General features: G+C 51.8%; 2 protein-coding genes across 6 annotated transcripts; one reads left to right on the top strand and one right to left on the bottom strand.

Annotated features, from left to right (window-relative positions):
- Positions 1–313: 313 nt before the first annotated feature.
- Positions 314–17686, bottom strand: C2CD2L (C2CD2 like). 4 transcript variants are annotated; one of them, XM_065696993.1, is made up of 15 exons: positions 17195–17686; positions 15314–15409; positions 14746–14865; positions 14172–14282; positions 13146–13259; positions 12400–12511; positions 12103–12226; positions 11468–11532; positions 10749–10876; positions 10308–10479; positions 9600–9701; positions 8851–8984; positions 8063–8345; positions 6389–6598; positions 314–378 (listed from the first exon to the last, which is right to left on the bottom strand). In XM_065696993.1, the coding sequence occupies exons 1-15, from the start codon at positions 17438–17440 to the stop codon at positions 329–331; spliced, it is 2067 nt and encodes a 688-aa protein (XP_065553065.1). In that variant the 5' UTR covers positions 17441–17686; the 3' UTR covers positions 314–328. The 4 variants fall into 4 exon arrangements, with proteins under 4 accessions (XP_065553065.1, XP_065553062.1, XP_065553063.1 ...); XM_065696990.1 differs by lacking the exon at positions 314–378 and adding an exon at positions 1037–1439; XM_065696991.1 differs by lacking the exon at positions 314–378 and adding an exon at positions 1037–1439 and having other exon boundaries at positions 8063–8216.
- A 435-nt stretch (positions 17687–18121) lies between these two features.
- DPAGT1 (dolichyl-phosphate N-acetylglucosaminephosphotransferase 1) lies at positions 18122–23481 on the top strand. 2 transcript variants are annotated; one of them, XM_065696994.1, is made up of 9 exons: positions 18124–18590; positions 18695–18815; positions 18900–19113; positions 19700–19846; positions 19981–20065; positions 20528–20716; positions 21354–21441; positions 21801–21956; positions 23126–23481. In XM_065696994.1, exons 1-9 carry the CDS (start codon positions 18436–18438, stop codon positions 23189–23191), a joined length of 1221 nt encoding a protein of 406 aa, XP_065553066.1. In that variant the 5' UTR covers positions 18124–18435; the 3' UTR covers positions 23192–23481. The 2 variants fall into 2 exon arrangements, with proteins under 2 accessions (XP_065553067.1, XP_065553066.1); XM_065696995.1 differs by lacking the exon at positions 19700–19846 and having other exon boundaries at positions 18122–18590.
- The last annotated feature ends 714 nt before the right edge of the window (positions 23482–24195 follow it).

Raw genomic sequence — 24195 nt, 5'->3', positions numbered from 1 at the left:
AGTCGGCAGAAGGGAGGGGCTGGGCTCAGTATGGCGGAGCGGCGGGTCCACAACGGCACCGGTGGCACCCCACCAATATGGCCGCCCCTAGGAGCCGCACTCAAGATGGCGCCGGCCATGAAGAACTCCCCCCAAGACGCCTCCCGCCGCTTCCGCCCTCCGCAGCTGCCATTGGTTGCTTTACACCACGCCCCGCCCCTCACCTGCAGTACCGGGTTTGCCCACAGCGGGGCAGCACCCGCGTTCTTACCGGTACCGCAGAGGCGGCGGGCAGCGCTCCCGGCCCCGTTTACCTCCTCCGGCTCCGTGCTGGGGATGCAGACTTAAATTACAGGCTTAAACTGACAGCAGTGTGTGTGACTTCAAACTGAACAGGCTCTAACACACAGAGAAAAAGGAATGTCCGGCTGATGGGGGCAGGAACATCCCGGGACTAATAACAACTACGGATTCAGTCAGACTAAGGATGCCAGCCTTCAAGATTCAGGGTGGTGCCCACCGTGGAGTAAGACTAGAACAGAACAGCAGCAAGGACGTTCCAACTGCTAACTCAGCACCAGAACCTCGCAAGCATGTGCCAGCACCGAGGTCATTCAGTAAACATAGTGAGAAACACTATGGACAACCAACAGAGCCCATCAGCAAGAAAGCACATGCGTAATTATAAAGCTATTACTATACCTAGTTCATTAAAAATCCATGAATATGCATGAGTATGCTAAATATATAGCCACTGTCAGCAAGTGAGTGTGCTCACCTTTGCAAAACCATTCAGGTGTGTGCCCCATGCTGCAATAAAGAACGCTGCTTTCTGAAGCCAACATCAGGAAGCTCTTGCCTCCTAGGAGCGCGGCACAAGGCTACAGCCCCAGCTGCAGCCTTAGGGACCGCAAGCCCATGTGTCTGCATTTGGCAGAAATGACTGCTGAGAGGCAAGAGTCTTACTGAAGAGGTTACAAATCACCTCCCTCCATGAAAAGGAAAAACGCCTAACTCTTTGCACTCCAGTGGGGATGAAGTCAGACTCCGGGTCAGGTTTTGATTTTCCATGTGGTTTAATAAGTTAACAGGTTCAGCCATTACACAGCAATGGAATTCTTCTTCAACATTTACAAAGGTGCAAGAACTTCATTCATTTAGTCCAAATTAAGTAACTTTATTTTCATCTCTTCAATAGCTACATGGTTCCTTTTGTTTTTTTCACCCTCCTCTAAATGACCCAGGGTTAAAATAACCCACCCAGAGAGAAGTCATCAAAGTACAAAAGAGCACATACAAATTCAGAGTGGATATTTGGTCCAGTACCTGTATGCACAAGAAAAGGTGGTGTGAAGCAGTCATGCCTGTAGAAAGGAGCTGGAATACCACAAGTGCACAAAGATCTTTTCCAGAAGTTTGAACCACCGGGACTGCTACTCTGCCACGACGCACACTGTGCCCTACATAGGGGGAGGGAGGGCAGAACAATGCTGAAGACCCCAGAACATGCGATCACCAGCCACCCGACATTCAAGCATCTCGCCAGCTATCCAAAAATGACATCTGTATTTAGCAGGCAATGAACTCAGAGAAGCCATTGCAGGAAGGAAAAAGCAATGCTAGAGACAAACAACTGCAACAAAAACATTTCTAAGCATACATTTTGTCCCCTGCCTGGTTCTAGTCTAGAAACAGAGTGTGCCTGTGGCCCTCACATCTGCTTTTATTATTACATATACTTTATTGTATAAGCTTTCATTACGCTCCTTCCATCCCCAAAACTGTTTTCTGACTAGTTCTCTACCCAAGTAAACTCCTATTGCTCTCCCCCATGTTAGCCAATCTGCCTATAAGCCTGTCCTCAGCTACACAAACACACGAGGGTGTTTGCAGGGTCAGAAGTTGGGCTTGTTTGCTCAAGGCTGCCTCCAAAGGTGTCCATGTAAGAAATATTTTGTGGATACCACAAAAGCCTATCTACCTATCCCTATCTACCAGTCAGTGCCATCATTTCGCAGCGTGACAGGTATGGGCACTCGCAGAGCACACTCTAATTACAAGAGCATGCAAATACGTGCACATGTATAATCCCTCTGCCTTCAAGCACCCTCTTCGATTACCAGGCATCAGTCAGGCACCAGTCATGCTAAAGCCTATGGCACCCCAAATTGCTGGTTTTGCAGTTCCCTCTATTTCTTCCCATGCCTATTTTCTTTCGCCTCAAAGAGGATGCGCCCCTAGCAAGCTGACACCAAGAGGCTTTTTCTCCATGTGGAAGCTCTTCGCAACCCTTACCAAAACATGGTGAGAGGATGTATCTGGAGCAAAATGAACTTACAAGCATACTTACAGCCAGCAGCGCAATGCAGTATTTGGAACGCAGGCCCCTATAAGCAGGTTGAACTCCTTCAGAAGCCTCCCCACATTCAAGCCTGCCACTCTGTCAGCAATTCTTCCCCCATACATTTGGTTGAGGACCAATGTCACAAGGTGCAGACATAAAGCCTAGCCGGAGACAGCAACCTGGCAGCTACAGATGGTTCTAAAACGTTTGATGGCGGCCTGCACCACACACTGGGGTTGCTTCATGGTCCCAGGCATTATGAAATGCAAGGGCACCGAGGCAAAGACACGGGTACCCAGAAGAAGTTAAGCAGGGAAAAGCAGATTTCAAACAGCATTTCTTCTTGTCCTAAACCCAAGCAGAGAATAAAAAGCCAAGAGCACTATGGGGAAAAACTCCCTGGGACCGTGTCTTAGCAGTTTCTGGAGGCCAAAGAATTACGTGACCTTCCCTTTCCTTCCAAGAAGGTTAGGATAGAAGGACGGTTTCTCACACTGACGATCATACCTCCCCCGTGAGGCGGATTCATTACCATTCTTGGCTTTGGAAAGCCAAGAGACTCACCTGTGGTTGCATAACCAGGATTAGCAAAACCAGCTGCCTACTACTCGAGGGACAAACATGACTGCGAGTGTGAGAAAGGAAGCCACATGCAGACACAAAGAGAAAGGATTGACACGTTACTCAGGAGTTTATCTGAGCTGAAAAGCTCCTGGTGCATGTGGTTGAGCCACTCCCCCTACCCCTCTGTCCCTCAAAACAGCAGTTTACCCAAACACCCTCAAAAATATTCCACGCTTCCCAGTAACGTTTAGAAGAAGATAAAAGGTTACAGTATTAGTCCTACACTGTTCAACTTTGAGAAGCAACAAGTACATCTCTGCTAGGAAACACAAGCAGGTGTGGGAATTAACGTCTGGGGACGCGTGCTGTCAGCACTTGACAACATCCCTTTCCTTTGCAACTATCTAACCTGAGAGAAATTGTCACAGCAATTCACAGGTCATGATAAAAAGCACCACCAAAAAATTCAAGGGAGGATATGCACCAACTGCTGCATGTCCTGTGCACCACTCGTTCCACAGACCGCAGCGAAGGACGATTCCCACGAGTGTTCTGCCAGGGCAATGCTCAAAACCAAAACCAGTACCTCCAACACGATACATCAGCAGGCTTTGCCTGGAGCCAATGAACCGGAAACAAATTCGGGAAAGTCCAAGGATGCACGGTAGTAATTACCTGTTTAACATGGCTAGAAAGGCATCCTTGGTCCCCAAGGCCAGTGAAGAACTCTATCAGTTTCACTCCTAGCTTTCCTATCGTCTCCTTCCCCCAGGGGAGAACAAAACATTCCAATTGAAATCTAGGTACGTGTTTGTCAGACAAGAACCTAGACTGCCTTTCCTACCTCCGGTGTACAGCAACAAGGACAAGGCTCACCAGGCCTTGTGGATCTCCTTGAGTACGCAAGCCACAGGCTCGTGCTTCGGAAGCACAGCAGGGAACCTTGGGCATTCACCTCTGGCTGCTCTGCACCAAAACAGCTTGAGCTGCTCTTGCTGTTTAGAGAAAAGAACACAGGACTATTCAATGAGACCCACAGAACGTCCTGCGATAAACCACAACTGAAGAGCTGCTGGCTTGTCCGGAAGTTCCCTTCTATTCAAGCCAGAATTTCCAACGCGAGGTTCACAGCCACGCCACTAGAGAAGCGGTGCTGTCTGGGCTCAGCCAGCACTTTTCATTCAGAGCAATACCTTGACATGAATTACAAAAGACAAAATGAAAACCCAAACCAGAGCGCTGAGTACCGTGGTCAACAGAGACAGACAGGTAGCAGGGACAATGCGAGAGAGAAGGAACGCCCAAAAAGGAACCAAACCCCAAGGTGCCGGGAACAGGGGCGTGCCTGCAAAGGGCAGTGCCATGTGCAATGCCACACCGACCTGGCAAGGGAAGGCTACGTCAAACTGGTTGCCAGATGGCTAGAGAAGAGGTGCATATTGCAACTTTCAACCAGCACCACAGCAGGAACCGCGAGCTCGCATCAAGGAAATCCACATTGAGCGAGAAATGGGGAGCACTCTGACATCAGCAGCGCATGGAGCTGCAAACAAAGCCACGGTACCATGCGGATGAGGGAAGAAACAAAGGACAAAACACATGGAAGAGCATGGGGATGAACAGAAAGACTCTTGGACTGAAATAAACAGATAGAGAAGAGGTTCCTGGTCAGCCAGCTTGGCTGGTAGGATTTCTCACACATGCTCAACCTCACAGGGGGTTGGCAGGAAAGAAGAATCCCTCCCACTGGGCAAGCACCAGCAGTTTCAATGCAAGCCCCAAGTGACTCTGCCCCCCCAGCCCCAACTTTCAGACCCTTTCAAGAGATGCTCCAAAATACATGTCTGTCAATCCTTTCTCAGCAGCACACTGAAAGCATTCCAGTCTCTGGAAATGGCTATATGGGTAAGCCAGAATGCATCCTTCCAAAGAATGAGATGTTTTATGCACCCTGTCAGGAGAACAACTGCTTTTTCAGTTGGTCACATCCTGCGCAACACAAGGTGACAGCTCCCACCTGGGAGGTACTGTAACAGGAGAGCAGAGCTAGTGAACGCAGTCAGGTCTAGACAACTGCTCTTTAGGGAGGTTTTCCTCCTCTTTGCCCTACCTCCTTAACTCTACAACTCACAGGAGAGCAGGAGCTTTCATTCAAACCAGGCACGCTGTCAGGACACAAGGGTTTCTCCGAGAGTGTCATTACCCTAGGTGGACAAGGACTCGGGATATTCGCAAAGGGCGCATGTCAGGAGAGCAGGAAACCACTTGTCTAGAAGGTCAGTCTCCTTCTGCACAAGGAGCTTTTTCTATTTTCTCCAGTGTGCTTCTCCCTCCGCAAATGCCCACCATGGAAACACCTGCTGTTTGAATGCAATGGACTGGGTTTGCTCGAAAAAAGGAAATAGCAGATGCAGTCAAGAAAGGCTCCTTCTACTACAAGAAACCTTTTCATCAGTGAAAACATATAAACTCTTGCCTCTTTCTGCCACATGGCTTTAGACTTCACACTGCCGTTTCACTAGGGTCGCCACATTCCTCACCCCCATCCCCAGTGTGGTACCAGTCATTGCAAAGAACCACAAGAGCACGAGAGGCCAGGCACCCCACAAGTCCAGAAGGCAGCCCTGCCCAGCAACACCCCCAGCTGCCCCGAGGGAAAGGGTTCTGCTCATACAATGGCCAGTGCACGTGTGCATCACAGCCTATTTCCCATCTGAAGACGCGGATGTGGAAGGAAGGCTGCACCGTAGGGTGGCAGTGCTGACAGCACCAACCATTCCTGCAAGGGTCCAGGCTTCTACAAAACCTCGCCTGGTGGTTAAACTTCCTTCTTAGAGGCTCCTTCCTTCATCTGCATAGTGCAGAAAGCAGGCATTCCTCAGCACTGTTGGATACAGAGCTGTTCCAAGAGCCAAGAACTGCAGCTCGCTCTCCCGACAAGCCGCAGACTGGGAACACACCGCACCGTGCCTCAGTCAGGTTACAGGCTCTGCACCACACAGAAGCAACGAGAGTATTTAGATGGCCAGCGACCGCATCATTCTCTCCCACTAGAATTGAGCGAGGCTACATCCCACGCTTCTCAGCAGCGTAGCTAACCCAGCAGTTTCTCCATCTTTAACTCTGCGCACTGCCACTCGAGAGCCTCCCCACTACCCCCTTCCTTCCAGGATGCACCCAGTGACACCAGACGGCTATGCGTGCAGAGTCGCTTCCACAGCTCCTGGGATTTCCCCCAGGATTAGCATACCACCTGGATTTTCTGGGAGAGTACAGTGGGATATGACAGTCAGAAAGGGCTAAGGAGAGGCAGATGAGCAGCCTAAGCCCCGGTTTCACCACCTCTGTTCCCCAAATGGCATAAAGCACCAGGGGCGTCTTCCCTTGCCAAGGCTGAAAGGAACCGGACCACAGGTCACAGATACCATAGAGCGGGAAGACAAGAGACTAGAAAAGGATCTCTGCGCAATCTTTACAGCTTCTCCCTCCTTCAGTTCTCACCTGCCGTAACGCTGTCACTAACTTTGGGTTTGGATTTAGACTTAAAAGAGAAGCGCTTGATGAGGCGACGGGAGAAGCTGCCGGCTTTCTTCCCGGCAGTGGAGTCAGTGGCAATGTTGGACAAGTCATCATGCGACTGGCTTAGGCCTGCCTCCTTCTGCTTACTCTTCCTCCGGAAGATGAGCTTGGTTCCACTCCGAAGAAAGCTAACTGTAGGGATGGAAAGGAAGGAATTGAAAATAATGACAGTATCCTGCTCTCGTGTGTCTTGGGGGCAATAATGCACCCAGCTGCCCTCTGATGTGCAGCACAGATATCTTCCACCCTGAGCAACGGAAGCTCACAGCAGCTCAGCAAAGCCCAGCTCCCGGCCACACGGCAAAAATCTACATTCGGGACAGACTGCAGCACCAACAAGTGGCTTCACTAAGCACGCCATCACACATCCCCTCTGCATAACCTTCCTTTTACACAACGATGTCCTCCCTGCAGCAGAAGCGTGCAGAACTGTAATAGAAAGCTAAGACTCATACAAAGGGAAAACACATGAGAAAATCTGCATGCAGAGACACCGTGAGGAACATGCAGTAGGGAAAAGGCCTCTTGGACCAGCTCGTCCCAAGGAGACCTGGATTAGTCAGTGACCAACCCACGAGAGCGACTGCCTACAGTTTCACAAGATGTCTGAACCTGGAGACAAATGACAGCAATGGCTCTGGATGACTCACGTGGGCAGAATGGGACGGAGATGCCAATCGCCATCAGCCTCAAACAGGTGCCAGGTGTAAAAAGGCATACTCAAAACCTGCATGCCGTACAAAGCCGCAACAGCATTTCCCACAGAGGGGGCTCACTTTGTTTTTCTTCCTTCCCTGCCTGCCGCATCTCTCAAGAATCAGGGCCACACACCTTTCTACCCACTGACACGCAAACAAGGGGGTGGTCACCACAGTTCAAACCGCACCTGGTTGTACCACAGTACACCCTCCTAAAACCTGCCCTGCTCTCATATTCTCAGCAATTGAGATTTTGGCTGGCACTTATTTACATAAATTTGCAGTTAAGTGAAACTGTTACAGCTACAAGCTGTCACAAATCCAAGGCGCGCCATCCACCTAATTGACACAAGCCCAGGAAGTCAGGAACAGCAGCTTGGTCGGAATAGGAGGCCCACTCCATTGTTTGAAAACAGAGAGTTCATGTGGACATCCTATGGTACAACAGGTCAGAAGAATGAGTTAACAGAGAAAGAGGAAGGGAGTCGAGGCCTCTACAACCCACACTGTCAGCCAGCCTCCGTTTCCATGCTAAAGGCAGCTGAATTCAGAGGAGGAATCATTTACGGAGGTGTACCCAATCTGTAGTCCTAGAGGCTAGGGAGAGAAAACAGGTTCTCAGAAACATGCAAACCACGCAGGGGGCAGAGAGCACAGAACCCGGACAGAAAGCACAGAAACCGAAAAGGCCACAGCAATCGGACACCTGCAAACAGAGGAGCTTGGCACCACTCCAGCAGGAAGCATGTGAGAAAGACAGGCTTTTCCAGGCTCTCGCAGAAGCCGCTCTTTGATATGCTGAAAGCTGCCAGCAACCCCCTGCTCTATGGGCGGGGAACTCAGACAGCACTTGGTCCCCAGGTCTAATGTTAGCTACCATCTACTGGTTCATCCTTACCTTTGTGATCTTTCAAGCTCCTGGTCTCGAGTGCTCCCGTGGAACCAGTTTCAGACTCAACATCTTCCACCGATGGCCTCTCGGAGATGTCCGACCGTGTTGTCTCATCCAGCTCCTGACCCGCTCTCTGTCTAGACGGCGACGATTCTGGCAGCTGTGATGATTCAGTAGAATCGTGCATCCACTCGCCTGCGCCCTCTGCCACAGAATCCCTGTATGCTGTGGCCTCCAGGGACGCAGCATAACCCAGAGAAAGTGCCATTTCATCTTGAGCGATAGGTACCTGGAGGGGGATCAGAGGGTGAGACAGAGAGGAAGACAGAGTTTAAAAGAATCACACTCATCTCCCGTTTTCCATTCACACCTACATATGATGCCCAGGATCCAACCATCAGTGCTAGATGGCACTGATGCACAACTGTCACTTTTTTGCTGAAACATACTGGAACATGGCGGATTCCAAAGCATTCTGCAGCACTTCCCTCACTCCCTCAGGCAAGTCCAAGGACTCCATGAGGTTCCCAACCAGCTACGGCAGCAGCTTCTCTTTCTGTGGCTGCCCTTTGTGAACTCCCACCAGCAGCTGCCCTGCAGACTGGCAAGGTACCTTTGACACTCACTGGGAAGCAGTGACAAGCTGCAAGGAAGCAGCAAAAGGGTTCTGCCAAGCAAGTCTTCTGTGCCAGAACCTTCCCACACTGGTTCCTATGGGACCAGGTGGTTTCAATGCACACATCCCTAGAAAAGGCTTCGCAGATTGGAAATGGAGCCTCGCAACTATCAGAGACCTTGGAAACTCCCGAGATGATCAGCGTGCTACGTTTCGTTGGGGTCTTCTTGGCAGGCTTGTTATTTGTCTCAGTCAGCTGCCTGATCGCCGTCTCAGCCACCGGGTCCAAGCCGTTGGGCATATAGCTATCCCCTGAGCACAAGAAAGATACCAACACTTGGTGTAGTGACCTTTGGCACCAGCAAGAGATCGCTTGCTTACCTTGATGCTCATTATAGGCAACTCCATGTGCACAAAGGGAGAGAACAGAATTTACTACACGCTTGCCCAAATGAACCAAAGGAAGGAAGCGCCATATAGCTCTTGGCTCTTTCAGGCACCTGCAAAGTTCGATTTCCCACCAGATATGTCATTAAAATATCTTTCCCACTTGACAAAGACCTCCAAAGACTCCCAAGAGTTTGGGCAGCCTTGGCCATGAGCCATCAAAAAGGCTGCAGCTCTCTGTCCCAGAGACAATCAGAGTCCCGAGTACAGGATGAGCACAGCTCTTTGGGTTCAGATAGCCTAGAACATTCTCATCAAGAAAGGAAATGCGTGGAGTCACAGACCAGATAGCCACAGTGCCTTTTACCTGCTCCCACCTGCCATCACCCCGCTGCCCCCACCTTCCCTCAGGCACTCAGACATCCTCTGCCACAGCAAACGCAGACGAGTTCTGTGCCCCACATTCAGACAGCAGACAACCTCCATGAAAGGCTAAGGAATACAGTCGCTCCAATAAAAGCCTGTTTTCCAAGCACTTACAGCTGCTGCTGGGCAAGGGGCTGCAAGGGCAGCTGCTTTCCAAAAGCACAGTTGTCTTCTTTTCCGTCACTTCCACCTTGGAAGGCGACCTCGATGGTGAATCTTCATGGTTAAAGAGAGGCAGAGACACAGAGACACCAGTAAGAGGAGACGAAGTTTAGGCAACTTCGTTACCATGTTGTGGCCCCCTACACCCCCAAAAAACCTCAAGCGCACGTGCCGAGAGCCTGCAGAGGCTGGCTCTGTGAGGCTTTGCGATAACCAAGCAGTAGAAAGCCTACTGGGAAAAGACACACAAAGCAGCCCAGCTGCGAGACCCCATTCGTGCCATTTTCTGGCCCTGCCTCATGGAATATGCCACACACATCCATCAGGATATCAGACCGCAAGTAGCAACAAGCACTAGCAAGCAAGGCCAACGTGCTTCCGGTTCTGCATTCAGCACATAAATAGAAGAAGAGTGGCAGAGCACTCTGCCCGCCTTAACACAGAGGTTTCGCAACGGTATGCATGTTAGAGTCAGGAGCTTCCACTGCCAAAAGGCGTCAGAGAGGTTTGTCCTTCTCTAACCTCCCCCCAAACACAAGGGCTGCATCAATTCCCTCCCTTGGGGCTAGGCACGAGCCTCCAGCCAGCCACAGGATGCTAAGGAGTCTGCACCCCCAGCGCAGCGACATGTACAAGATGCCCATCACATGGCAGCCTCACCCATTTTGCAGTCTGCCTTGGGCCGGGACTGAATCGTGGTGACAGTGGTCACAATGGTGCCGTCAGGCATGATGGTCCGGTCCATCTCCACCTTCTTAGTGGGGGTGATGCTGGTTCGCAGAGACGTAGCATGCTGAGCATTCAAAGATGCAGGAGACTCCTGGAATAGCAGCTACAAAGAGTAAAACGCAGCTCAGAGAGGCTCCCAGTTGGAGTTCCCAGAAGAGTTCCCAAGGCATATGGATGACAAAAGCTACTGCTCCAGGCACCAAGGAGCTATCCCGCTACCAAGCTGGTTGAGCAGACAGAGGCTTGGGGAGCAAGGGCCCGGTGACACCCTTCTGCAACATAAAGGTCTGACAGTCCCCTGCGATGAGCCCAGGCCCTGTTACGCCCACCTCTGGCTAGAGGCTCACATCGCAAACACTGTTACAGGCTCACCTCCAACGTAATGGTAGCTTCGGCCGCCAGAGACCACCCAGCTCCTGGGGCCAGTGAGCAGACCTGTCTCCCGGAAGGTTGTTTGCCCAAAGAATCAAGCGAAAGCGTGGTATGTGCCAGCAACACACCTGCAGGAAGGAACAGGAAAACAGAAAGCATCACGTGAGCTCAGCATCCAAGACACCTTCTGCTTTTTGGGAAGCAGCCCTGTGGGCCAACAAAGCCAAGCCCCCCTGCCTATAGCTCCCAGGTTCAAGGTGGGGAAGAGGCAGGCAGTGCTCCTCCGTTCCTCTTTACCGATCCAGAAACTGACTCCCTGAAAGAGGTGGGTGTTGTGCAGCCTCCATCAAAAGTAAGTACTGTAGTTAGCCCCTGACTGAGTGCAAACGAACAGAGTTACGAGCCTTGTGCAAACTTCTTCCAACACACTGGGGCAAATCCCCGCATCGCTCTCCCCACTTCAGACTGGGGACAGGCAGGCCACAGGAATCTCCCAGGTACCAGAAAGGTCAGAGTTAAGAGCGTTACACTTGGAAGAACAGACTCCAAAGTTATTTTACACAGTGAGAGGCTCACATACAGTCAGATATGAAAAATCCCCAGCAGAGTTCATTGCAATCGTGCCAACACCAAACCACCACAGGCTCAAAGCACACGAAGTCCCTTAGGCACATTTGTGTCCCCATCTTACAACCTGTCCAACGGCTTCCAGCACTCACTTCCCCCTCTGTCGCTGTTCCCCAGCACCTGTAGCTTCAGCTCTCTACTTCTGTGTCCCAAATCCCTGTTGGAACAAAAAAAGACAGGCTCATATTAGGCAATCTGCAAAAGAGCCAAGCAGCAAGTAACCCCATTCTGTATCTTCCCTCCCTCAAATCTCATGTGCCTCGTCACCTTTTCCAGAGCTTCAGTATGCATATGCTACTTTGGAGGACAAATTTGCTGCCCCTGCGGTCCCTGGCAGCAGACTACACAGAAGAGGAGAACTCCCGTTTGTATCACCTGCAGGGCTGTGTTACATTGCCAGATGAAGCTGGGAGAGCAGTTCATCTGGAAGGCCAAGATCTACGCTCCAGGCCTTCTGAACCTGCTGCGCCCACAAGCCGACCACGATCGCCGCTTCTGACTACCCAGTTAAAACAAAGTCCAGGGGAGCAGGAAATACATATGCAAGCTGAGGCCAATCACTGGAATTGTTAGCCCAGCACATGGGCAGCACAAACTCCTGCCGCCCCACAGCACAGACTTCACCTTTTGTGCAGTCTGCATCAATTACCATCATGCAGTAATGACACCCAGAAATCGTGCTGGTCCACCTCTGCTGTGCCAGCTGTGAGGAGGGTGCAACACTTACAGAAAGAGCTCCTCATTCCACTCCATTTCTGCCACAGCGCTGGCACTGCTAGCTGTCACCGGCCTCGTCCACTTCTGCTGCAGGGGGCTGTCTAGTTCTGCCACACAGCATATCTCCTCAAGTCCTGCCACAGAGGGGATGGAGTGCATGCATATGCTCAGCACAAAGCAGTGGCTTGGTGGTCACATGCCCCTCTTTTCCATTTTTTTCCACTCAAACCCACCTAAAACATCCACTCACTCCAGTCTCACCACCTATGCGCTTGCCCCTGCAGACCAGCAAAGTTTTCATGCTTACCTCCTTTCCCCTGGCAGCCCAAGTTCAGCACTCGAAGATTCCGGAGCAACAGCTTAGAACCCAGAGGGGCTACTCTGGACGGTGACTCTCGAGTCAGCTTATCACTGGTAACCTGGGAAATTACAAGAGTGAGACCCACGCCTTTATCGTTCACTTGCCAGCCAACAGCAGCAAGACGCACGACTTGGCAGTTCATCCCTGCATCTGCCAAGTTGCTTCTTGCACCAACCGTCAGGGAATACCCGCAGAGCCATCAAGAGACGCTGCAGGTTCCCCCAAGATATTGACCTCTGTTGGGCCCCTGTGTTATTTCAGATGGTGAATTTCAGGCACGCAAGAAGAGACAGCGAAGCACAAGCTCACCAGCTGCCAGGCAGACTACAGAAGATGACATGCTATGGACCATTCCACACCCACAAAGGCTGCTGCAGACAGAACCTCAGCATTCAGAGGAAAGGAAAGACTACCAAAAGAGACGTGTCTCAGGCAGCTCGGCTCCACCTCAATAAAACTGACACTCAGTGCTCAGAAAAGAACGTACAAACAGAGCTGTCCTTTGGAGTGGTTTCAAATCAACTCTCCTCCCCATGCCACAGTACCCCAACCCCTACTACAGCACGGGCCAGGTTGAGGCTGTCACCCAGAAGCAAGTCTCGACCTCTGTACTCCTGCCTGAGCTTCAGTCCTCAGAAGCACCCCGGGCACAGAGCTTGAGGCACAAGAGTGACACAAGGAGAGCGCCTTACTGCACCAGCTCCAGCGGCACAGGCCTTCAGATTCACCGTCATGGCTGGCTGTGTGCTGATGATGGCATCCTCAATCAGATCCTTTATGGTGGACAGGTCTGCTCTCCCTTCATTCTTCTCTCCACAAATCAAGAGGAAACACAGAAAAATCATAAGGCAGACATGTTTTCTTCTGATACAGCTTTAGCTGCCTCTCACACCTCTAAGACACTACACAGTCTTTCTCCCAGCAATAGCATCCCAGGTACTCCTGCCATATCCTGTACTTGCTCTCCCCACTATTTAAAGCTTCTGTGTAACAGCTGCAGGCAAATGTAAGTTGTCTAAACGAGACAGACTAATCCTCTACACCTGTAGTCTACCCATTGCAAATTTTGGCAATACAGCTTTTAAAGTTTGTCACACCCTCACCACCTCATGAGATGGTACTACCGCACTTTTGGGAGAACAGCTCGATTCCTCCATGTGCTCAGCATAAAGCAACAAGGGTGTCAATAAAACAAACACATGAACCAACCTATGTGGATCACAGAAGCACCAGCACTCTTGCATTCAGCTCACTAAGCCTCTAACAACTGTGGGTTCCGTTCTGCACGCTAACCTCTCAAAAAAACCCAAATAAACAAAACAAGCAAACAAAAAGCCCAAACCACCACTCCCCTCCCACACACCTCCCCCCCACCAAAAAAAAAAACCCAACAGCTCATTGTGCAGCTCAACATCCGACAACAGCAGATGGACCTAAGCAGACAAAAAGCCTTTTTTGCTACGTTTACTTCCATTCAGCTGCTACACCAAACTCGGACAACAGGCATCGGTACCGCTTCAGCCCCTCTTGAGGAAAGCTGAGCTAGTACAGAATCTAGGGCAAAAGAATCCCCCCCTTGCCCTGAAGGGCCATGAGAGCAAGTTGCCAACCTCTCCTCCTTTCACCTCTGCCACAGCCTTCCTTCTGTCTCAGCGCGGTTTCTGCCTTTCTCAGTTTCCCTCTGCTCAAGACCGCCTCTCCCACTGTTTGCCGCTCACCTCACAAAGTTGAAGTCTCGGAAGAACGGAAAGGTTCATGTCCGGTCTGTCCTTGAACATCCACGACACCAGGAGACCTTCATTCTCAATCTCGTCCAAGTGGATCTCCACCTGGCCCAGAACAAATACCCACAGTAAAGAAGAGGTTCTGCTTGCTCTGCTTCAAATTCAGCAACTGAAAGGCCCCTGCACCAGTGCAACAGTAAGAGACAGAACGTAAGAATACAAGTGGTCCCAGGCCTACTGGAAAAGCAGCTGCAGCAGAAACTCCATACCAAGATCTGGCTTCCTAGCTGCTTTCAGATGCCCAGGCACCAAAATCAATGCCAAATCTCACACCTCTCTGGATTTTGTTATGGCTACGTTACATAGCCAACATATGCAGAACAAGAGACAGAAAGCAGAACTTGGCACTTAGATCGGGATTATCTACCACTGCGTAAAATGTGAGGGCAGCAACGCCACTTCTTCCAGCATCATGAGGCCTTTCGTCACACTATACTGCATCCTTCCTCAGTCTGTGTAGGGGCGGGTGAAGGAACAAGGTCACAGGCTAACTTTTTACAACCATTACCTGAGCCTGCAGCACAGCCAAAGTGACATGATAGGTGTCCACAGAAACAGCAGCTGGGGACTGCTGAGTAACAGACACAGGGAATTTCACAGCTTCAGCTGACAGACGGCAACACAGCACCTAGAGAGAAAAGGAAAGAAGAGTTTATACTGGTGGTGAGAGGCTAACACCACACAACAGCAAAATCTCTAAAAGTGATAGGCAAGGTTCACCCACTGCAGCAGGAAAGAAACATGAGGCCTGCTCTCAGACCCTGCGGAACCTGCCATTAGAGACTATGCCCGTGATGCGTTAAAGATACACCGGTGACAAAATCTCTCTTCTCCTTCTCCACTGCAGGATCCTGGTATTTGGGTTCAGCATATACATGCGCTAGCTCCACCAATGTTATCTCCCCTAGGGCTCCCACAGAGTCGGTTGGCACATCACCGAACTCAACAATGAATCTTGCCCGAAACCTCCCCAGTCCCATAGTCCCCATCACGCAGCTCCCGGCAGCCTCCCTAACGCATGCCATCAATCGACAGAGAAAACCCACGGCGAACAATTCCGAACGGCAAACCCTTACCATGCTGCGGTCCGACTGTCCCTTGCATGTCACGTGACTTATATTTGCGGCTGGTGGTAGCTGAGAACCCTCTTCAAACGTGATCTGCACTGAACTCTACAGAAAGAGAACCATGTTAGTCCTGATCAGAATATCCCAGATAGTTTGAAGGAGGATGAATGACTGCAGCGGGGCCCCAGGCACACTCGTGCCCCTTTTCATGAGTCTTGCTAGGCACAACCATTACATGCTGCAAGTCTGCCCATCTTGGCTTGCCCTTACAGAGAAGGAAAACAGGGTCTCCAGTCGAGGCTCAGACTCACAAACACTATATTAATTTCAGACAGGCAAGCTCAAATGAGAATGCAAAATTGTTGCAGTCAACTCTAAGTCAAGTGCATCAACCCTTCCTCACTGCAGAAGCTTTCCCGTTTCTTCTCTCTCCCCCTGCTCCGTGCTAATCCTGACCCAAGTAAAAAACAACCAAGCAAACAAACCCCAAAACTAATCTTTTAAAGCTCATCAAGCTGAAAGAAGTCACACAGAAACAAGAAAACCACAGAAGAAAACAGACTAGCAAGAAGGAAGCGACTGAGCATCATTCCTCCAGGACTAACTAGGACACCAGAAAGCTAGCCTCCCTCTGTTATCCTTTCTTAGCAAACCATGAGACTTTTACCCCGGTTTTGGCATTTTCTGTTCCCTCTCTTGGGACTACACACGAGGGAGAGTCAGCAAAGAGCTCCTTAGCGGAATGCACAACGCAGGAACTCAGTACCGAAGCACTAGCTAAAGAACAAAACACTAACTTTCAGCTGTTTTGTCACCTGACAAAGAGATACCTCAAAACCAACCGTGTCATATAGGATAGTTGCAAGTCTAGGCCAAATGTTGCAATGCAGTAACCTTCTGTATAGATCACAAGGCTTAGATAGAATCACAGAATGGCTAAGAGATGGAAGAGACTTTAAAGTTCATCTAGTTATAATGCCCTGCCACAAGCAGGGACACCTTCTACTAGACCAGGTTACTCAAAGCCCCGTCCAACCCGGCAGAACTTCAAGAACACTACGCTTGACCTACATAATTAAGATCTGCTCTGTCTTGTGCAGTTACTTTCAAGTAAAACTGCTTAATAAGCCTTATTAATCTTTCTGCTCTCCAGATGCCAGACGCCACCATCCGCTTTAAGTACCAAAACTGAAGCACCCCAGGTTTGCTGACAAAGTAAAGCCCTCCTTCAGCCAAGCCATGGAGGACACTCCTTCAGGTTCTGCAGCCTTTATTCTAATGGCTGCACTGCAGCGGTGCAACTTACCTGCCTTGTAACTGAAAAAGACTTCAAAAAAAAGCCACAGGTACAGTGCAGGCAACACATAAGTAAACCAAGCACTTCTTCCAAGGCTCCTTCCCCAAAGATCCAATTTCTTCATCTCACACCACCAAGTTATTATCAAGTACAACAGACTAGGGAGCCTCTGCCCCGCAGGCAACGCAAGCTACCGCGCAATTCCTTCCACGTGGAATCAGTGTGGAACACTCTTCTTCACAGTCTGCGAAACTATAGATCAACACAGCGGTAACGCCAGGAGGTTAAGGACAGTAAACATCACAGAACTCGGAAAAGGTTGCTGTGGAAACCTCAAAGCGGCCACAGCAGCCGGCTTCATCGGAGCCGACTCGGCCTCGGGCCCCGAAGCCGCTGCCCAGCGCCTCCTTTCCGTGTCCCGACCACGCTGCTCGAGAGCAGGCGCTGGCTCCCTCCGGCCAAGCCCCCACAGCCACAGACGGCGACCGGCCGGGACGGCTCCCCCGCAGCCCGAGAACAAAGGGCCGGCGGCCCCGCCCGCCCGCAAGCCGCCGGGACAGCTCCCCCCGCCCCCGCCCGGGTCCCGGCCGTACCCCGTGCCGGCGCGCCTGGCCGTTGAGGGCTCGCACCCAGGCCCGCTGCCACTGCTCCCGCAGGGACCGGAGAGCGAGCAGCGCGGCGAGCAGAGCCCGGGCCCCGGCCTCCTCCGTCACCGCCCCGCGCCGCCGCGGCGCCCGCAGGGACGCGGACCGCCAGTACTGAAGCAGCCAGGCCGCGACGGTGAGCAGCGAGGCGGCGAAGAGCAGCACCAGCGCGGCCCAGCCCGGATCCGGCCCCATGGCACAGCGCGCAGCGACTCGCGGCGGGGCCGGCTGGCACGGGCACGGCCCCGGCGCTCCGCCGCCGGCCCAGCCGCGGCCACCGCCCGCCGGAGGGAGGGGGCAGGAGGCGAGGCTGCGTCGTCGCCCGCCTCCCGGCCCTGCGGCGCACGTGGGCTCGGCCCGGCCAGCGCCGCAGGAGCCCGACCCCAGCGCAGACCCGGGCCCGCAGCACTGCGGAGCCGACCTGCACCCCCCCTCCACCACTCCCCGCCGCCGGCCGCCTGCTTCCGGCGCGGCGCCCCCCCGCGGCCCGGCCCGGCCCCGCGCGCAGCTCGCCGCCTCTCCGGTCCCGCACGGCGCTCACGGCCCTCAGCAGCACCGGCCCGCGGGTGGCGACGCCTCCCTGCGGACCCGCGGGCCCAGCAGCAGCCGCCCTCGCCGCGGTTTCCTCCCTGCCGGTAGCGGCGCGGCCGCAGGTCAAAGCGCACAAATCGTGCTCGCAGCGCTTTGGGCGCCACAGTCCACGCGCACCGGGCGCCTCTCGCTGCTGCCGCCGCCTGCCCGCGCCGCTCACGGCCCCCGACCGCAAGCACGGCCCGCGGAGAGGGCCCCGAGAGCGCGGAGGCTGCCGGTGGGCACTTTATTGGCTTTAGAACACCCGAGGGAAGGCGCGGGGTAAGGGGGCCGGCGGCTGCTCCGCCCCTCGCTGCCCTGCATCTCGCCGGCGCTCCACGCGGGACCCGCTCCCCGGTCCCGGGAGCAACGCGAGCCCTGCCTGCCCGGGCAGGAAGTGACGTACTCCCGCGGGGCCGCGGCGTGGCCGGGGGAGCGCGGCCTCCCGGCGGCTGGTGCCGAACCCGGCGCTGCTCTCGCCGATTGGTCGAAGGGAGCCCGCGCATCCGGTGCCTCCGCTCTAGCGTCCGGCTGGAAACGCGCGGCGGAGGGAGCGGCGCGCGGCGTTCCGCGAACGGCCGCGGTCTGTGCCCTCGGCAGGGGCAGCGCCCGCCGCGGTCATGGCGGCCTGGCCCGCTGTGCCGCTGCTCATCAACCTCGGCGGGTCGCTGCTGGGCTTCGCGGCCACGCTGACGCTGATCCCGGCCTTCAAGGACCGCTTCCTCGCCGCGCGGCTCTACGGCGAAGATCTCAACAAGGCCTCGCGGCGGCCAGTGTGAGTAGCGCTGCCCCACCGAGCCGCGCGCTGCAGGGCCGCACCGGCCCCGGGACCGGGACCAGGACCAGCCGGGCCGACCGCGCGCCTTGCCTTCCTTTCAGCCCCGAAGCGCAGGGCGTGATCAGCGGGGCCGTGTTCCTGATCATCCTCTTCTGCTTCATCCCCGTGCCCTTCCTGAGGTGCTTCATGGAGAAGCAGTGCGCGGCCTTTCCTCACGACGAGGTGAGGCTCGCCTGGTGTCGGGAATGCGGCGGACACAGGCGTGAGTGGCCACCGGTAACAGGGGTGCTGTTCTCTGTCCCGCAGTTTGTGGAGCTCATCGGTTCGCTCCTCGCCATCTGTTGCATGATTTTCCTGGGCTTTGCAGATGACGTTCTGAATCTGCGCTGGCGCCACAAGCTCCTTCTTCCGACCATGGCTTCCCTGCCGCTGCTCATGGTTTACTTCACCAGCTTTGGGAACACGACCATTGTGGTGCCTAAGCCCTTCCGCGTGCTGCTGGGCATGCACTTGGACCTGGGTAGGTTGTTACAAACCAGTGGAAGCCGTCGTACAAGTGGCGAGCGATCTGTTTAAGGGGTCACCCGAGGCACTCTGTGCTGCAGAGGGAATGCACGAAGGATTTGCTTAAGGAGTGAGAGACCACAAGTAAATATTTGTGGCACCCACAACTATACTGGCAATGAGGGGGTACCCACTAAATATTAATTAGGGTGGAAACTACATCCAGAAACCCAGCATGCACTCAGCCACACACGGGTAGGCACCACTCATTTTTCCAGGGTTCTGGCAATACAGTCCAGCACCAGGTACGTACAGCAGTCAGCTGTCAATGCCAGGACGACCAAAAACCAGAAACGGTGCTACGGTCTGCCACTGCATCGCATCCGTTCTCTGCGGCCCTCACGTCATACATACACGTACATGTGACAGCCGAGTCACAGGGTAGAGAACGATTTGTCAGTAAGCTACTACTTACTGACAAACTCACCGAGAGCACCAGGTAATGGGTTGTTGTGCAAAGCAAGAATCAAGAGCTTTGGTGAATTGGATCGGGTCTGTTTTGCCTATGAATATTAAAGCACTCTGCTTGCTCTGACCTGCAGGTATCCTCTACTACGTGTACATGGGCATGCTAGCAGTGTTCTGCACCAATGCCATCAACATTCTTGCTGGAATTAATGGAATTGAAGCAGGGCAGTCGCTGGTGATAGCTGCTTCCATTATTGTGTTCAACATTGTTGAGTTAAATGGTAAGGTAGATAGAGTACGTGCTTTGGGGTGCAAAAAGCAAAGGGAGATAGAATCCTAGATTTTGATATCTGGTATTAGTAAAAACCAACCAGTCCTGTCTTATCACAAACATATTTTTTTTCTTTTTCTATAGGGGATTACCGAGACGATCACATTTTTTCTCTCTACTTCATGATTCCCTTTTTTTTTACCACGCTGGGGTTGTTTTACCACAACTGGTAAGAGGATGGACATTCAGAGTTTCTTTGGAAGCATCCTTCCCCTCTACATTCTCCCTTTTCAAACAAACCAACCCATTTACCAGCATGCAGTTGGAATGCTGGCACATAGATGGATCCCTTGCCAAAACCAACAGTGCAAAACATTGATGTGCTGGTAGCTTTTCTTTTTATTAGCACAATTCCAGTCACACCAGCTCACCAAAATGTACGTGAGGATATGCTCTCTCCTCTCTCTTGTTAGCCATTCTTTCGTATCATATTCTCTGCAAATCAGGTTGTGGGTCCCAGCCCTGCAGTCCTTGGCACAGATAGCTGCAGTGGTTGGTTGTTTTACCATGTAGATTTGCTGCAGTTTCCTCTCTAGCCAGGAACTTGGGAATATGTTCGGTGGTTATAAAGTCATTTGCATGGCAACAGCAATGACGATGGACCTTTGCTTTTCTCCTCTGTGGATTGCAGGTACCCCTCTCAAGTGTTTGTTGGGGACACCTTCTGCTACTTTGCCGGCATGACCTTTGCTGTGGTGGGGATCTTGGGACACTTCAGCAAAACAATGCTGCTTTTTTTCATCCCACAAGTGCTCAACTTCCTCTACTCATTGCCTCAACTCTTTCATGTCATTCCTTGTCCCCGTCACCGGCTGCCAAGGTAATGTACCTGAGCGACCTGTAAGAGTACCACAGATCGTGCCTTTTATCGTGAACACCAGCTGAGAAAGGTGGTGGTACGTGTGCTTTGAAAAAGCCATCAAAGCCATTTTATAGCTAAAAAAGACATTTTATAGCTGAAGGTTAGCCAGCTCCCTCTGCCAGCCTTGGTCAGGTCACACAGTAGAGGTTTCTCAAAGAAGTTACCTTTTCTGACTGCTGCAGCCCTCCCAACCCCCAGATACAGAACTGATTTTTGACAATTTTAGAATATGATTAGTCTCAGCGACAAGATCAAGAGAGATTGACACAGGTCTCTTTTAATACTGCTGTGGTAGTATTTGCTAAGGTTTCATAATAGCAAGCATTCTGTGGTGCTGTGCTGCATCGGCAGTTGTCTCTGCAGGTGTTAGATGCTTTAGTTTTAAAACTATGAAGCTCTATGCCTATAACAGGGGTGCAGTGGGGAGGAATCTCCTCCTTGCTCTGCCCAATCTGAGGGACTGCATGTCAGCATGTTGCTACATGTGTGGGATTAGTCCTGCTTTTTTCCACCACTGGGTTTCTCTCTCAGCTACTCAGCTGGGGATCTCTCTCTCCTCACTCTATCCAGACTAAAACTGTAATGTTTCTTTTAGGCTCAATCCTAGCACAGGAAAGTTGGAGATGAGCTACTCCAAATTCAAAACTAAGAGCCTGTCTGCCATGGGAACAAACATTCTGAAGGTAAAGTCCAGAAGACATTCAAAAGTCAGGCCCATTTTGAGGCAGTGATCCAAAGTGAGAGGAACAGGATGGGAGGGAAAACAGAACTTCTAGGTTTGCTAGTTATTTCTTGGCTCAAATCCAGAAGAAAATACTCCGCTTGTTCCGTCACCATCCCTCATGAGCACTCAATTGTGTTAATAATCTTTCAGAATCATCACACATAGCAGTGTCCCAGAACCATCATAAGCCTGTCATCTGCCTTTTTAGTAAGAGTGCAGGCTCTTTGGGGATTGTATAGGAAAAGGAATCTCGAGCAAAACTGGCCAGCAAGCACCAAACATACCCGGTAAAATAACATGTAATATTTCTTTCTCCAGGCTGTCAAGATCTTGCATATAGTAGATGTGAGGAGTGGAACAGATGAAGATGGCGAATATACCGAGTGCAATAATATGACCCTTATTAACTTCGTTATAAAGCTGATTGGACCTACCCACGAGCGAAGTCTCACTCTCCTGTTGCTGCTCATTCAGGTCAGACCGATGTTTCCTCCAGTAAAAAGATGTGCTCTGCAATAGAAACAGATCCAAATGAGTCTCAAGCGTTTCGAGGGGAAAAGGGGAAGTAAAGTATCGTGCTTTTCACGCAAGACACAGTTGAGTTGTGGAAGTTGAGGAGAATCAGGAGGTTTATGCTGCTCAAGGAGGAAACAGATTCCTCCCCCTGCTTCTACCCATCACCCCTCCATGTTCATTGAGAGCTAATAAATACAAATCACAAGGTTAGCTTGAGAAGGTTCCCAAGGCATGAATCACTGGGTGCTACAAAAACATTAGGACAGCAGAATGCTTTGTCACTGTGACCAGATCCAGCCTTTTCCTACATTCCTGTTTGTCAGCCAGACCAAATAATGCAATCTTGGAGTTACCTCCAGCTGGTGGACTTGGTAAGCATGGCACACAGCTCAGCAGTACCCAAAATCTGAGCAGGTTGCAGAAGTGTTTGGAAGCACTTTAGAGCATGAGGATAAGTTGCCTCACAGATACTGCCACTACCTCTGGTCAGCATGTGAACCCTCGTGCATAAAGCAGAAGAAAAGCTACTTGTGGAAAGGGCTGTGTTGCCTAGGTGCGGATCAGAGATTCTTCTTAGGAAAGAGACACTTACTTTGCCAAATTCTCATTCAGGAGGGATGATTTCCAGCAAACAAACCTGGAGACCAAACAGGGCTTAGGCAGGCTATATCGGGGATGAGAAAGGATAGAAAGTACCTGTTACTTGATCTGGAGGCCAGCCACAGCAGAGAAGTCTTTGCAGCGCCTTCTTGTAAGGACGCTGAATTGCAGCTTTGACATGATGCATTTTCCATCACAAACTATAGAGTTTCCATTATAACATGCACTCCTTAACGAGGAAGGAGTTGTTCACAATCGTTCCTCTAGTCCACTTGGTCTCACAATGTTACTGTGTGCAGGCACTCGTGGAGATTCCCCAGCAGATGGTTACGATTCTCAGAGAAAGAGCTGAGGATTTTGGCTACACTTCCACCCTTCGCTGCTTCTGTACCTAAAAAATTTAGCCTAAATGGCTAAAGTGTAAACAAGGCACAAAGTGCAGCAAATCCAAGGGGAAATGAGGAACTGCCAGCATGTACCTTATTTAATGCTACAATGTTTCTGTTCTCTGGCTGATTTTCACCTAGGTCCTGGGCAGCACCATTGCATTCTCAATCCGGTACCAACTAGTGCGTTTGTTTTATGATGTCTGACTTGGCTGCCGGGAACAGAGGAAAGACTTGTACCTACCAGTCAATTTTCTCCAGTTGCTGACCAAATGATGCAACTCGTCTTACTCTGGCCCTCCCAAGAACCTCAGGACACTTGCCAACGTGCAACTACTCTGCGGGGGCCACTCTTGAACCATAATAGTCTTTCTTTTTTTATTGTTCCCAGAAGGCTTTTGTCAGATTCTACTGACAGAAAAGATTCCCTGCTACTTGGACATCATTGTTACTGGGAATGGCTTTAGGGGAGAAGTAAATGATCCAACCGTGGGAAATCTCTATGCATCTAACAAGCACGTTAGGGTTCCCCTAGAGAGAAAATGAGAGCTTAAATTTCTGCAAGACTCTCTACAGCAGAGCAAGTAAGCCAGAATCCTCTCCTGGCTTCGCCAATCTTGTCTTCGGTCCATGGACACGGAGTGGGATGTTATAAACTATATCCAGAACTTGGAGCGCTCCAGAAATAAAACAGCTTGTGGTACCCTTTCCCCTTCAGTAATTCGCCTCAAGAACATTGTCACACAGCAAAGCTAGGTTACACAAGACATCTCTGTGACTTTAAACCCTGCTAGGGGACTGGTTCCAGTAGACCCCCTCCTCTTTCCCAGCTAGCCGGGATCTTCCCACCAAGGGGTTTTTATTTCTGAATATCATCTGCCTTCCTTCGCAGATTAGGATGCATCCAAAACGGGACAGCAAAGCAAGCATCGCTGTGCCCGTGCATGGCAGAGGACATTGGTAAACACTGTTAATGTTGAGCTGAGGCCCCACGCACTGGGGTTGCCTTTCCCTCCAATACAAGCCCTTACTCACATGGCAGTGCCTGGCACCGTGGCTGCCCGCAGCGCTGCTGCCCACCCGGAAGGGGAGCCCCTGAAGCACCGGCTGAACGGGAAGGGGGAGGCAGAGTGCGGGAGCGCGCGCCAACTGCCTCAGCGAGGTATGAATTTGGCGCCTTGCCGTCTGATTGGCCTTTCTCCACCACCAAT

The sequence above is a fragment of the Lathamus discolor genome, chromosome 17 (assembly GCF_037157495.1).
Source record: "Lathamus discolor isolate bLatDis1 chromosome 17, bLatDis1.hap1, whole genome shotgun sequence".
NCBI lineage: Eukaryota > Metazoa > Chordata > Aves > Psittaciformes > Psittacidae > Lathamus > Lathamus discolor.
The sequence above is the reverse complement of the archived record's forward strand: the minus strand, read 5'-3'. Positions and strand labels throughout refer to the sequence as shown.